The sequence below is a fragment of the Nothoprocta perdicaria genome, unplaced genomic scaffold, assembly GCF_003342845.1.
Source record: "Nothoprocta perdicaria isolate Ctin4 unplaced genomic scaffold, notPer1 scaffold_37, whole genome shotgun sequence".
NCBI lineage: Eukaryota > Metazoa > Chordata > Aves > Tinamiformes > Tinamidae > Nothoprocta > Nothoprocta perdicaria.
The window spans coordinates 3,289,937-3,306,238 of record NW_020455610.1 but is presented as its reverse complement, the minus strand read 5'-3'; the positions used below and the strand labels follow the sequence as shown (position 1 = coordinate 3,306,238).

The 16,302-nt window shown below is 40.3% G+C and overlaps 1 protein-coding gene across 1 annotated transcript in view; it reads right to left on the bottom strand.

The window, feature by feature from the left end:
- SLAIN1 (SLAIN motif family member 1) overlaps nt 1–16,302 on the bottom strand; it is a 37,485-nt gene that overhangs the window by 14,654 nt on the left and 6,529 nt on the right. The window contains exon 2 of the mRNA XM_026044529.1: nt 1,668–1,817. Within this exon, the coding sequence (XP_025900314.1) occupies nt 1,668–1,728 (61 nt within the window). The 5' untranslated portion in view covers nt 1,729–1,817. The remainder of the gene's footprint in view (nt 1–1,667; nt 1,818–16,302) is intronic.

Sequence of the window (16,302 nt, the reverse complement as noted above, 5' to 3'; positions counted from 1 at the left end):
GCTAATGCTCTTTTATGTTAGATACATATGTATTTCACCATTCATTTTCAGGATGCCAGTTCTGAAAACTCTCCCATTATTAGCACTGCCCCAAAGAGTCTGTTTGCTTCAGGCCAAGTGAGAGGCCAACCTTCTCCAAGACTGCACCAGAGGCAGCCCTGGAATACATCAGAATTTCCAGGAGTTGAGAAGTTTTGTGGATAGTTGTCAATAACTGCATCTCTGGATGCAGTTATCAAAAAACACTCAGGTTTAACAGATTTCTTTAGCATCGTAACGGTTATTAATGAGGTAATAACCTTATTGATAAGGTTACTAATGAAGGTTAATAATTAGCGTTCCCCCCCTTCAAGTGGGAGTTTCTCTTCACGGATGTGGAAAGAGTCTGCCTGCAYGCACACATCATACTAGCACTTGCCAAAGTGCTAGTATTTTCAAAGGATTAAGTGGACAGTCAGCAACTGCCATGTACTGACTACTATTGCAAAAACAAAGTACAGTGAATATATGTGAAATAGATTAGAAGGAAAACTTCCTTATTCCTCCTTCCGTTTTACCAATGATCTGATTTATTAAGTAGCTTGTTTTTTAAAAATCATCTAATCATATATATAATCATATATAATCATATAATCATATAAATATATATATATATATTTATATATTTTTTATATATATGTATATGTATTTATTACCCACACATAGCATCAGAGATCATCCAAGTCCTGACCATACCCACTTGCCAGCTGAGCACCCAGCTCTCTTGGAAAGTCCCACCTTTGCTAATTTCCCTGGCAAACATCACTAGTGCTTCCAGATTCGYAGGAAGCTCATAAGTGGTGAATGTGGCCTGTTCACCCTGATTGCTCCAGTCAGATCGGTTTTATAATTTCTTGCTTGTATTTTATCTTTATTCCATGCAGTCCCTTATTATCTTGCAGTTTCTTTCAGTTATCATCTCTAAATTCCTCCTGTTTTTTTAGCTCATCATTTCCTCTTTTATGTCTTCCTTGGCACTAACAGGAAGGCAGAAAGATTCTGCATTTATTGTCTCAGTGACTTCTAAGCAAAACGTCTTTTATTTATGAATAAAGATACTTTCCATAAACTTCTATCAGGCCAACCTGTAATCTATGTCATACAAGCCTTTGGGCTCATATTTGTGCATAATCACTAGTCTGAAAGCAAGTTGTTCACTTTACATGCCCCAATTCAGTTTTTAAAGGAGAAATCACTTCAAAATGCACTTGATATTTGAGCAATTCAAAGCTTACGCAAAAATGAGAACTGCCTAGTCTAAACTTTTTCTTTAAATGTGTGCATGAAAAGGATGCTTCAATTTCTCCCTTCCTCCCAAATAAACCATTTTAATTAACATGGTAAGACATTATCAAACAGATAAATCTAAATGTACTCAGTGGGTATGGAGCTGTGGATTTTGCAGTAAGTATCAAAAACCTTAAAAGATCCAATATCCTTAATCTGAACTCATCAACCCATGCACATTCTCCTCAAAATTAAAGGAGTATTTTTCTACCTACCACTCAAGGCACCACATCTTCCTAAGAAAGATCAGGTTGAGTGAGGCCAGACATGAGCAGTTTTGACTGTGATGGGAAGTTTTCCCGAGGCTGTTTTAGGAAATGTTTATGAAATAAGCCACCTACTCTCTTCTTGGAGACGAGCCATGATCTGAACATCAGTGAGGTCCTGCAGTTTGTATCCCATGGAGATGGAATCATCCTCCAGCTCCGAGGTGCTCAGTTCACTGTCTATTGATGACTGTGGACTCAATGGGGAACTTCGAGAAGTATAACCTATGTAAGAACATATCATCTTTAGCCTGTGAATATATATGGCAATTTTTTATTTGTGACTAACTGCCCATTTTGATGTCATAGCTTAAATATTTTCTATATAAGACAAAAACTTTCAGAAGTACAGAGCAATCTACTAAGAATTAGCAAGGGGATTTGATACTCATGAGATGTAATAAATGCAATCCTGGTTCATGAACTCCTCTATTCCCAGAACAGCAGAGTGTACCCTWCACAAGGAGTAATTTGCCCACCACAGTCCTGATAGCTCAGAYTGGTCAGCACAGTAAACTAAACACATCTGCATTTCAGTCTCTCCTATGYGACTGTAGTTCTTTGTTCTGTGTGTACGTTACCATCTTCTGCAGGATGTTCAGCCCCATAGTCCACATCACAGCCACTCACCTAGCTTTTACTAAGGGTTTTTTTTTCTAATTGTTTATAATCATCAGAGGAACAAATGATAATAGGAACAAAAAGCAAATTAGGCATGATGCAGCAACAGAGGAAACAATGCCTCCTTCCAGATCTAACTACAGGAAAGGCATTTAGATTCTTTTTTTCCCCCTCATATAATAATAAAGGTATAATTTAGTTAAATGGGTGCAGGTCCAATGAGAGAATTGGAGCTGTGGGAAAATGAGGCTTGTGCTTAAAATATTCTTGTTTTTGTTAGTGGTAGGAGTTAGTGTTTCCCCAGCTTTAAAGAAAACTGTATAAAGAAACAAACTTAAAAAACCTGTGACAAAAGTTCTTAAACTCTGCTTACATCTCAGATGTGCTGCTAGCCTCTAGTACTGCACAAAGCGCTCACCTAAAACTGATGGTAAGTGCAGCTATTCTCTGACACTTTCTCACCCCAAAAAACACATGCAAATTTCCTTTTCCTAAAGGAAAGATTGTAAAGAGCAAACGTAAATATTTTCAAGTTGCAATAGCCCTCTAGGACCTGCAGCAGTTGTAACACCCGTGCTCTTTTGGAGCAGCACTGGGAGGCCAGACTTGAGACACTCTGAGGTGTCTCCAAGACCATTAGACAGCAGCTGAACTACATCCTGTTGAATAGGGGAGCTAAGCTCTGTTTATTAGAGCCACTTTTCCATAACACATTATGGAACAAACCAGATAACCTCCTTAATTGTTAATTTTCAAGTCAGCTTTTAAAAAGAATTCCCTAAGAGTCTATTACAACCGTCTTTAGAGCATATTTCTGTTAAATGGTAGCACGATGAGATTTAATTAAGCAATTTGGTAAGCACTGTAAGTCAATAAAAAGTTAAGCATTACCTGTCCGTTCGGGTGTTAGTATTGCTTTACTGGAGGTTTTAGAGAAGCTGGGACTATTAAAGCCATTGGTATATGGGGTGAGTCTTGCAACAGGACTATAGGGAAAAGCCAAGGAGACAGGTGTAGAGAAGAGGCTCCGCCATCGACTTGCTGTTCCACACAAGTGAGAAGGGGGAAAAACAGATTTGTGGTTATAAACAGAGCAGTGTTTTTAGAGAGGAAAAACACCTAATCATGATGTCTTCATTCTATCTWGTTTACCTTTTCCTATATACTTTTTATACGTTATTCTCCTGTTTCAGTGTGTGTCAACACACAAAGAAATACGAGAAGTAAAAATCCTGCGTTACAGTTGAAAGAGAAACTCCCAAAAGGAATTTGCAGTGACCCTCCAAAAGTTGTTCACGGCAAGCAGTCATCCCACAGCCGGACATCAGCTATGAGAGTTCAGAGACACACCAGGAAATTATGCTTAACCATCAAGTGATAAAAAGAACTATAATCCCATAGCAATCTTTTAAGCTACATGCCATTTCCCCCTTCTTTTTACAGCATCAAATTCCTGATTACATAATCATGGGGTTTTTTTTCACCCCTTGTTTTTGGAGGATCAACTAAGCAGAGCATCTTTTTCTATAGATTACTTGCAATAATCTTTCAAGGCATTTGAAACACTACTGAAAAAAATCACAGAAAACTCACCATATGCAAAAGCTAAGGGCTTATTTAAATTACATTTTCTAGCCCATTCAGGAAAAAAACATTAAATTTGTACTCTTGCTTGCCTCCTCCTTTTTTAAGTATGTTCAAATGCAAAACACATACAAATAATAATATCCACATGTTCTTACAAAAATAAATATTACAATTAAAGACATTCTCTGTAAAAGGAAAAGACAAAACTTTAGAAATACAATTTCAAATTAAAGCATTCCAACACAGGCCAGTATGTACAGATAAGAAGTGAAAGATTCTGTCACAATTTGTTTATCTGCTTTGTCCTGAGAGATATTGTGTTATTCAAAGGGATAACAGAGCATGGAGGGAGGAATGTTTTGCTCACTTAGAAAGCCASGGGATAACTTCAGAGCTTAACAGGGTGCGTTGCTGTGTGAGATGCTCTAAAACAGTTTTAAAAGCCGGATGCCCAAAAGCTAAATCTCTAACATATGATTAATTCCGATTACAAATCAGCTGTTTATTTGGATCCACTGAACCAGCTGTTTCCCAGATATTCAATTCACAGATATTCAGATATTCAAATAATATTCAAATAACATCCACTCCCTTTCTATTTTAATATCTCTCCATTACCAACATGATTTAGCCAAACATATGAACTTAAGCTGTCAMCACATCCAAAAATCATTGCAATTCTTTTATTATTGTTATTTTATTTTCCATGATTTTAGCCCTCCTCACCCCCAGATGTGGTCAACTGTAGAGCACAAACAAACATTATTCACTGCTCTGCACAGTAGCTGCTGGGAACCGTCCCACCAAGCACAAGGCAACAGTTGTCTTGGCTCTGAAAGCAAGACCCCACAGAAGGAACAGAATCGCTATTCACAGCCAAGAAGCCACCAAATGACTCTTTCAGAAAGTATGTGGTCTCAGAAGAAAAAGAGAAGAGGAAGCAAATATATTCTAGAGGTACCTCAGGCTAAAATAATCTCCGATTCCCAAATTATATAGCTAGTGAAATTTTGGCAGAGGATGGACAGTTTATACTGCTCCACTGTTTAGATTCGAGTACTGAAAAATGTTTTCATGATGTTTGAACTGCAAGTATYTAAGCAAAGTACAGCTGAATGTTTCTGTAATATTAACTAGGACTTGCTGAAGTTTTATGCTATGCCGAAATACATACAAAAGTACATAGGAATCAAGTAGTASATACTTCTATGAATACTCATTTTAAAATGAAAAAAATTATAAATKCACAAAATTGCACAAAGGATCTTATTTTACTCCCACTTGAATGCAAGACTAGCACAGTAAAACGTCACTAGAGTATGCAAGGATTTGCATTTCATTAAATATAAGCTGCATCTAGAAAAGGAGAAAATATAGTTGTAGCCTTTAATTTAAACTTAAAAACCCAGCTGGTCAGCAACCAGTTTTACAATATTTGTGGCTTTTTTCTTAAAGCCTCAATTCTGTTGCCCAAAGATCGGACAAGAGGCTCACCAACCCTTGAAGAACAAAGCAAGTTTCTAACCCTTATAGCTGGATAGAAACATAAATAAACCTGCCCCAGGTAGCTTATACTGAAGATGTATCGAAGAAAGAAGAAGCATCATGGAAACACAAGTAGGGATACATAGATAATAAGCAAGAAGACAAAAAAAATCTGTTTGATTTATTGATTACTGGAAGAGTTGGMTACGTTAACAGCTTGATTTTTTTGAGGCACGAAGCTGTTTATGCTCTACTGCCGAACAACTGTTACCTATACCAGTCTTCAAAGTCTGCAATTAGCTCAGAATTGGCCATTTTTCTAGATATCATTTTCTCAGTCTTGATCAATTCTCACAACTAGATTACTGACAATATCCTATGTTATATAATGGCTAAAAGAAAGACTATAAATCATGCAAATAAAATTTTCCTTTAAAAAAAAAACAGCAGCAGCAAGACAGCCCAGGTAGTAAGAATTGGTACTAGCACAACTGAAAGTTGAAAAATGAAGATTTGCCTTATTTTTATAACTTCCCCAAAGATCTCAAAATGCTAAAATACACTTAGAATCGCAACTTCCAAATAAGTTCCAATAAGACCAACTACACAAATACTGGCTTTCCAGGAAAACAAAAGCAGCACACGCTTTTTAAACACCTTCCATTTTTCACAGCTCTATTATTTTGTGACGTTCTAACAACCTGTATTAGTTTGACCATGTTCTGCAATAATATGGTAACTCATTTTCACTCTAAGCTCAATTTCACTCTAAACACCACAAAGAAATATTTCTTTTTATAAAGTCGTAACTGTGTTACACGATTGACTGATCACCCTAAATTACATTAAGGTTTCTAACTAGCTTGCTTATCCTCTCATTTAGTTTAAGTTTTACATTAAGACACAGAATCACAGAGTGGCTGAGGTTGGAAGGGACTTCCAGAAATCATTCAGTCCAACCCCCTGCTCCAGCAGGGACACCCAGAGCACGGGGCACAGGGCGGCATCCAGGTGGGTTGGGAAGATCTCCAKAGAAGGAGACTCCACAGCCTCCCTGGGCAGCCAGGGACTCCAGGAGAGATTGAGAAATACTTTCTAGATTTAGGATTTACTGTCTAGATTTAAATTAAAAAAAAAAGTTATATGGCACTTATGCTCATATTTGAAGCTAATACTATTACGAAGCCTACATAAAAACTCACTTTCAGTCTAACAGGAGCAGTATTTACAAAAACATCYATCTAGCAAGTTCAAAACTCTAAGTCAAGATAAATCCAGGAGTAAATGAAGTTGTGAATCTTGTTCTGCATTGCGGTCATGTTCTGCTTCCATACCAGGGCAGACCCCACTTCCCTGCTGACATGGTTTGAACAGAGAAAGAAACCCAAATTACTTCCTTGCTGCGCTCTATGAACGTATAGCTACACGGCAGTTATTCTGAAAAGCAAAATGCCTCTTGCAGGAATGAAAATCACAGTGCTGCATCTCAGATCAGCTTCACGTGGTGAGACAGTCYGTGTTTAAAACAGAAGAACTGTGACTTCTTTAAAGCTTAGGGTTTATTTGCAGTCCTTGTTTCCAAGCTTTCCTCTGCAACTACTAGTCCTAAAAACCTATTTTTTTAACTTTTTTGATTTTTACTAGTTCTATGACTACAAGCTGGAGGACTGAAGCAATATTCTGCATCACTCTGAATGGCAACATTTTGCTCAAGTAACTAACTGCAGGCAAGAGTCCCAAGTTGYGCTTGCAGAAGTGCCGGTCAGACTGGGCCGTGGATAAATTCCCATCTTTTTGCATGGGATTTTGTACAGAGAACGTCCTGACTTTCCAGGCAGCTCGCTGCTGCTTCCAGAGGAGGCATCTCGTGCAGCCACGGTTGTCTCTGCTGCCTGTTTTTGGCTCGGAGGTTTCATAACCACAGCAACAAGTCCCTGCACCAGCCACGCAGCGGCAGGGGCTTTGCCATGAGCACAGAGCCACAGCTCATCTGCTCAATGCACATTTTCAGTCACTTGGGATCTGTCAGTGTCTGAAACCCTTCCCCCGTGCTGCTGTGCCCAGCTAGGGAAATGCTCTTGGGGCYTGTTTGCTCTCCCTTGACATCTCATCCAAGACAGGCAGAGTAACCTCTTTTCCCCCGTGCAATGATAAAAAAATAAACTCCGTAAGTGAAGGCTGCGCAAGACGAGTCCTTTCAAGAGTGTCATTGCACTCCCAGCAATAACATTTCCTGCACATTTTATATCCTTGAACCTTTAAGCTGAAACTGAGCCTCAAAAACTAGACTGCAATGGCAGAAGGTTAACATGCCAGGCACCTTCTTTGGTTTTGTTTTTCCCATGGATGCTATGGATGAGTTTCCAGGTCAGTTATCAGAACACCAATTGGAAAGTGCATGCAATGATTTCTGAAAGAAGCCTGTCAATATTTGTAACATTTGAAAGTAAAGAAAGAGAATGGAGAGCTAAAAACTTCGTACTTCTGTAACACACTGACACACTATTATTAAAAGTTACTTTCATGAAATACTTCATCTGCCAAAGAATACCCCTCCAAAGGCTAAGCCAAGCTCTTGTGCATCTCTAGTCTGGTGAAAACAGCTGCCATTATAGTTAGATCACACAGTAACAGACTAGGAGCAGCTGAATTACTAAAGGGTGCCTACGTTCCTCTAAACGTACAAAAACTGAAAAACAGTAGTAGCTTAAATAGATCAGAACTAGGAGTACCTGAAAAAAAAAAAAAAGTTAAACTGTTTCCCAAGCTATTTAACATAATATAAAAGGAGTCAGTCTTAATATACAATAAGAAAGCAGTTTGTCTGCTATGGATTGGTAGAGTACTACATAAATACACAGTAATGATTTCCACATCTCAAGATTTGTCCCAACAAAAACAGCACAGGCCCCTTCTAAAGGTTCAGTCAGAAAGCCTATCTAAATTGCAGCAGTCTGGGATTTCCACCTAGCACAACGGAGCAATGCAAACAGAGGCAGAGTATGACATACTGCAACTGCTGGAAAAAATGGCAATCTAAGAAAAATTCCGGAGCAATGCACTTGGTCAGAAGTGGGAAGATTGGTGTATTTTTACAAGACAGACGCACAACTACTCTTTCCCGACATAAAATCTCAGCGTAAGAGGTTGGATTGGGTTGGTTTTTTTCTGCCGACTAGGCAAACTTTTTGCCCATGATTATGCAAACAAGCACATGGGCTTTGCACAAAACGTAATTGCCTCAGTGCTCACTTTCCTCCCGAGTGCACAACTCTCCCCACATGGGTAGGCCCCAAAGCAACTTTTCAGAGCAAGGGCAAGCTGTACTTGGCTTCCAAGTTTCCTTTTCTAAAGAGATCTGCCAAAAAAGATGCTGAACTGTTAATTTACACCATAGGCATGGCATAGGCTGCCAACATTTATTCCCACCCCAGTTCCTGTACTCAGCATGGGCCATTTCATACACACTGCTGGTCTGACTTAGATTTCTTCTGCCAGGTGGATCAGAGTCCATACACGTACAAGCTCTCACATTTTAACTGACACAACTTTCTAACTAAGCCTACAATTCCTGCACATGTATAATTGTGTAAGGGAACCCGGAAATAAATATATCTTTCATCTTCTTCCAAACTATTATCATCTCAGTTCATCCTACGCAGTATTTAAGGCTGCCACAAAATCCTTMCTAAAGGATATTTTTAGTGTTAAAAATTTCCATGGTCTTACAGGGAGATTACATACATTCACATAACAGAAATCTACCACAGATTACTAAATCATATGTGTATCAGAAATTGCATCTGGTTTCAGCTCTCAGCTGGGAGAGCGTCAGGGCAGACATATAACCTCTTTCCCCTTGTTCTTCCTCTCCCCTATCATCTATTTACAGCACTTTTAGACACAGGATGCTGGGCCTCAAAGACACAATAAAGATGTTTTTATGTATAGACATAAACAGCTGACCCAGTCACCACATGACAGAAAACACTCAAAAAGGGAAAACAAAACAGGGCCCAATTCACCATACCCCCACTCCAAAGCGCCAAGAATTGTGCCTGTTTGTCTCTGCAGACTACAAAGGGAGCTCATGTGACTGGCTCCGATACTGATCTCTACATATATCCCAAGGAAATACATTCTGGCAGCATTCTTTGCAGAGATCATTCTGCAAAGAGAGCTTAAAATAGATTTCAGAGGCTGCCTTCAGTTTCCCTCATTTTCTTAGTAAATTCAAAAGGCAACTGTGTTCTGCAGGACCAGAGAACAGCGATGCTTGGATTCATGTCACCCAAACAGCTTTGGCAATACAGGTAAAATTGCTGAACATCCTTCTTGGCAGCAGTTCCAGGTGAAATGGGAGCCCTGGCTACCTTCCTACATCACGATGCTTTAACCTAATCCTCCCTGTGTTGCCTCTTGGTTGTGCTGCTATAACTGCAGCAGTCAGACTGCAGGGTAAATCAGATCAGTCATCTGAGCTGCCTTAAAAAGACTGTTTGTTTTGGAGCTCTTTTCAAACATGAAAGAGATCCTCAGTCCCATTACCAGGCAGTTGGTACCCAGTTGTATCAGGGCTATTGACAGAGGGCTGGAGAAGCAGAAAACAGAGACAGAAAGGTGAGGCTGCTGAATCACTGAATCACAGGATGGTTGAGGTTGGAAGGAACCTTTGGAGATCATCCAGTCCAACCCCCTGCTCCAACAGGGACACCCAGAGCACGGGGCACAGGGCGGCATCCAGGCRGGTTGGGAAGATCTCCAGAGAAGGAGACTCCACAGCCTCCCTGGGCAGCTTGTGCCAGGGCTCTGGCAYCCTCACAGGAAAGAAGTTCTTCCTCACATGCAATATTGTCTCCAAAAGAAATGTGTGCCAGAAAGCACATACCTCTGTGAGATGTCTACAGCTMCAGGAGATTAATTCAGTGTCTTATGCTGCTTACATACATAAACAGCACTGAGCAAAACTACACTTTCGGCAATTTAATCATATTTTAACCTTAACAACAGCTAGCAACAAATAACTGGAACAAAGCAGTAACCATCCTAGGCATTCATGACTGCACCTCATGGGACAAAGAAAAACATATCACTGTTACGCAGACAAGGTACCTTTGAACCCAGAAACACCTTCTTCCAGTTCCTACTGTGCTGGCTAGACTGAYTGATCCCTGCTGTAGCCTCTTCTGGCTCTGAATTAGCAGACCGTGGTTAAGCATGTCCTCAGCATGTCCTAACTGAAGTTGGCAGGCAAATCGTAATGTTTGTCATCTCAGGGAGGCTGTCTGAAAGGGCAGCAACTCCTGCAAGCAGCGATGAAGCTAGAACTGGACATACATCTTTGCCAAAGCAGACTGCATTTCCATACGGGGAGATTAGAGGAAGACTCATCTATGGCCAGCTAAAATCGTCATCTTAGAAAATAAGCGTGTCCAGAGAAACTTGCAGATGCATCTATGCAATAACAGAGCACCCAACAGTCCAAAGCTCTCGGGAAGCTGGTGCCTTTACCTAGAGGAGCAGGAGCAGGCAACAAGAAACTAACATTGGTAGCAAAATCAATAGAGCTTCACTATAAGATAACTGCACTCAAGCTTACTCGGTTATAATGTATCTGTGATCAATTTTGTCTCAACTAWATAATTTTGCAGAAAGATCCATGTCAAACAAGTTTGAAAGTAGTAACTTCACTCTTTTAATATTAAACAGCTGTTCTCATATAGTCAGAAGCTGTGATGCACATACCTTTTTAACAAAATGATTTCTAGCATAATGAGCAGTGCAAAGCACACAACCTGCTTAACTAATCTAAASGGAAAGCATTTTGTTTGGCACAATTCAAACAGTGGTTTATGTTTTCCTTTACAAAACATAGGTCCTGCATCGACTACATGGCCTTTAATATTAGCATTATAAAAGAGTCACTCACRTTAGGTAACATTAACACAAGTAATATGAGAAATCTCACATTCATTGCATAACTATCGCAAAAACTTTAAAACTTTTTTTTTTTTTTTTTTAAGGGATTTGATAACTGTTTCATAATTAACCAACAGGACAAGAGGAAATGGCCTCAAGTTGCACCACGTGGCCTTCAGCTTAGACATTAGGAAGAAGAACTCCTACACAGAAAGAGTGGTGARCCACTGGAACAGGCTGCCCGAGGAAGTGGTGGAACTCCTGTTCCTGGCAGGATTCAAGAAATGTGTGGATGAGGCACTCCCATATAATCTATACTGCTCCAATCCAGCACACACAAGCTCTGCAGAACAGTATAGCATGGGACTGGAAGCAGTCAGAGGAATATGCAGCTACAGGAGTCATCTCCACAGCCTCCACTGCCCAGCRGCTCCAGCATCCCAGCCAGGAACAGCCAGACAGGACAAAGCAACCACACATTGAAGGGCTGATGACCAACGGTTTGACAATTACTGGGATCCGGTAATAATATAGAACAGCATGAACAAAAAATAGAAAAATGACCTAAATCTGTTCTGACTCCTACCTGTGATTGTCTCTTGGAGAGATGCTTTTAGCTATARTGGGATCAGTGATGTGTGTTTGTGSAGGGGGAAAGAGATTCAGGCTTGGCAATCTCACCTGAAATCACACTGGTTATAGGATGTATACTGTGCATGTTGACCCCATGCTAAGTTTCTAGGAAGTTATTAGCAAGAATATATAAAATTAATATTGCCCTTTTCCATACAAAATATATCATGCCATTGGGTTTCAAGTATACTTTGAAGGAGCAAAGGCAGGTTTTTTTTTAAAAAAAAAAAAAAAAAAAAAGGCAAATTAATTACATTAATCAGACGAGAAGACAGAAATTCCTTGTGCTCCACATTTTGCTGTTCTGGTACCAAATCAAAAAGGATGGATCATTCAATCTTAAGATGCAGAGTAGTTACAAGAGTTGCTATTTTGAGACACTGCAATTCATTTTATGGAAAGAAGCTGAGAAGTTGCAGCTCTACAAACCTCACAGGCCAGCCACTCCTGAATGCTCTAATTAGCCACCCYGACAAGCTGAGATTGGGAAGTTTTATCTAAGTTGAACAACGTAGGTTGGAGTTTTTGTGTGTTTGCACTCTTAGCTCCTCACTAAATATCTATGCACATGAGTATCCCCCTTCATCATCCTAACGAGGATCTGTTGGTGAAGCTGACTTTAAGAGAGCTGGCCAGCCACTTCTTTGGGCATGGGTATTTATTGTGCAGGAGTGGGCTCAAACTCTCCATGCATATACCCTCTGCACACACATCAGTTCCTGTGGGTCATCCTCTTCCCTATCCACAGGGCTATATTCCTTGGGGCTCTATAGAAATTCACCTCAGTCTCCAAAGCAAGGGAGAAGCAGTTTCACGGCGTAGCATATTCCCACTGGGGCTGTATCCACACTTGCACCCTTCTACAAGTCAGGTAGTTAGTGTAATGGCAGGTTTTTTCTTAAACTGTGCTCTAGCATGCACAACTCTTTATGGGTGGCAATAAAAGCTGCTGATGTAAATAAATTCATTTTTGGACAAGTCTCCTTATCAAACTACTCCTTGAACTACTACGCAGGATAAAGATGCTTTTCTTGGCATCTCTCTTGCAGCTTAAAGATATTTGTTTCCAAAAACAGTCTTCCCCCACAGATCCAGTCACTTCTTTGGCTTACTTAGCCAAACACCAAGCAAGCATGTTGGGAGAAGAGTACCTTGCCAATATAGAGTAGTAGATTTTCTAAAAAGTTTCTCTGCTGGAAACTTTTTATGTCAACATTTTACAACCATTGCCATGACCTAAAGCCTAGTCGTGTGAACAGTTACAGATATAGATATGGTAGCTATACAGGGCATGTCATGAAAGCTGAAGTGCTAGAGATATCATGCAAAGCATTCAAATCCGCTCCTAGTGACACATATGCTGGTGTTTGGCATGCACCAAGGTAGACAGGCTGCATGCACTGAGAGGATCAATCCATAGAGTCTACTCATGTTTTGGTAGCAGAASAAGGAGGGGTGAGATCTTCCACACACCTGCCCATTCTCTGTACACTCCTCTTGYTCTTCAGGGCTGCTAATGACAGAATGGTTGAGGTTGGAAGGGACCTCTAGAGGTCATCTACTTATCAGAAGTGTGCTTTTTATAAAATGAAAATGTACAGGTCTTGTGAATTTTCTTAACGTCTGTCTAAGGAGAAGGAGGTTTGTTTGTTTGTTTTCAAAATCAACTAACCTAATAGATCTTTCAGTGCAGAAATAAATCCCAGTTCTCTTGCAACTGTGTGTTAGAAGGYTTCAGTTTAATTAGAGGATACAGAGGATAGCAACGTCCACTCATTTAGAAATGTCTTCACCCCTCAAGGGACAACAGAAGCTTTGTGACCTCTTGAGTCTGTGCCTACGTACTGGCAGGTCTAAAACTGCTACTATATCTACCCTCCTGTGAAGTCACCATCTTATAAGCTGTGGCACTGCAATCACAGCAGTCCCAGAATTGCTGTCCAGGCCAGGCTCTCTTTTTGCAGCTTTAATCTCAGGAGCTAAATAAGAGAGTGGAATAGAGAATAGTAGAATCCCATTCCAGAGAGGAGGAAAAAAAAAAAAGGAAAAAAAAAAAAAAAAAAAAAAAAAAAAAGAAATTTCACATCTAGGCTTGTTCAGCCTGAAGAAGAGAAGGCTGAGGGGGGACCTGGTCAATGCCTATAAATACCTCAAGGGAGAGACTGAGGAGGAAGGGGTGGCCTATTTTCGGTGGTGGCCGCTGACAGAACTAGAGGAAACRGCCACAAACCAAAGCATTGGAAGTTCCACAGGAACTCAAGAAAACATTTCTTAACAGTGAGGGTAACAGAGCACTGGAACAGGCTGCCCAGAGAGGTTGTGGAGTCTCCTTCTTTGGAGAACTTTAAAACCCGCTTGGATGCAGCCCTGTGCCACATGCTCTAGGTGACCCTGTGTGTGCAGGGGTGTTGGACTAGATGACCTCTGAGGTCCCTACCAACCTCAAGCATTCTATGATTCTATTCATGAATATACAAAGATTACAGTGATAAGACTCATTCATGGCATAAACAAAAAATAAATCAAAAAGTGCTGAAAGGATTAGTTTAGACAATAAWACAGTGTGCCACCTTCATACAGATTCCAAGGACCAGAATGCCATTCACAAAACACAAGGACATGAAATGGTGCCTTYCCCCTTCCATTCTACAGGTCCTATAGTCTGGAGCAGAGCCTCCCCCGTGAGCACAAAGCACTAGGGATGAGAGTCATTTGTCTAAAAGCAGACTACAACAATGTTAGGAGTAGCCTCATGCACCCCATCAGACCTCCAGATGCTGGCCCAGGCAAGCAAGGCTGCTCTGCAGGTCCCCTGTTATACTTATCTGCCCTATCTGAATATCTCAGGGTCCCAAGAACCTGTCAGATTATACTCAGCACCTTTAAGATAAAGCTATCAAGACTAAAGCAATGTATGCCAAACATAAGCCTAAAATTGGGTGGAATAAATTTGGGTCATATCACTTTCCATGAGTTCACATAATAAATGGCTGAGAAACCAGGACAAGGTACTTGTAGTTTGCCACAGAAGAAACAGCCCAATGTTTTGTAAGCGACATTTTCCACAAGAGATTCAATCAGCCAGACTTTCTTCTTGGATTGAAACCAAGCATAAAGCAATATCTCTGTAACGCATAGACACATATACATTATTGACACTACTTCACCAATTCAGCAATGTATGGACTGCAGCACAAAACATTTGTCCRTAATTGCATAGCATAAAACAGTCTGAACAAGAGTGTCCCAAATTATGGAATACCTATAAGTACATGAAGGGGGAATGTAGGGAGGAAGGGGCCAAGCTCTTCTCAGTGGTGGCCACTGACAGGACAAGGGGCAATGGGTACAAGTTGAAACAYAGGAAGTTCCATCTCCATGTGAGAAGGAACTTCCTTCCTGTGAGGGTGCCAGAGCCCTGGCACAGGCTGCCCAGGGAGGCTGTGGASTTTCCTTCTCTGGAGATCTTCCCAACCTGCCTGGATGCCACCCTGKGCTCTGGGTGTCCCTGCTGGAGAAGGGGGGGTTGGACTGGATGATCTCTGGAGGTCCCTYYCAACCTCAACCATTCTGGGCTTCTGGGATTCTTTCAGACACATTCTGCATTACAGACTTTCAGACAATACTGCAGGCATAAATTATTCTTATTTTAAGTATGCCCACTGAAATCCTCAAATAAGAATTGTCAGTATTTCTAGTCGTTCTGCCTCTCATGTTGAGTTGATGATCTGCAGTTAGCGCATATTAATAGAACATTTCTATTCTAAAACAGCAAGATATCTTAAGCGAGCTGCTATCTAACACTATTTCTGTACCAACCTTTAAATAAAGGACTGCAGACTGCAAAATGAGTATTTTAAGAAAATAATTCTAAAAGTTGTATAGCATTCAACTCCAAACATGTGAAAGCAGTTACTTAAATAGCCTATTTATTAAAATTTGATAAAAAGCAAGTGGAATATTTTAGAGTCGCATTAAAAAGGACTATGAAGTGAACAGAAAGTATCTGATTTTATGTGCATTTATAGCCACAATGGTAGTCAGAAAACACCAATCAAATAAACAAAAAAAMCCCCACACTTCTAACTTAAAGTATGTTTGCAGAGTAGAAATGTTCCAATCCTGGAGAGAAATATTCTGTTTGAAATGCAAACATACTCTTCTAAATAGAGTATCAAAAATGAGTTTTTGATATCAAAATATCTAGATCATCTTCAGTAGGTGTGTTGAAAATCCAGCCGAATCAGCCTTTGCAAAAGCTCCAAGAACGGCTTGGAATTACATAGATTCCAAGAACAGATTCCTTCCAATAAATGAAATATAACAGGAAGAACTCCTATGCTCTGAGCACTCAACTTGCATTGCAKCTCCAATCGGCTCTTGCATCCTCTCCTTTAATATGTCACAGTCTGAAAGGTGCTCAGATGGTGCCCAGCAGCAGTGCATCCCTGTGCGTAAGAAGTCA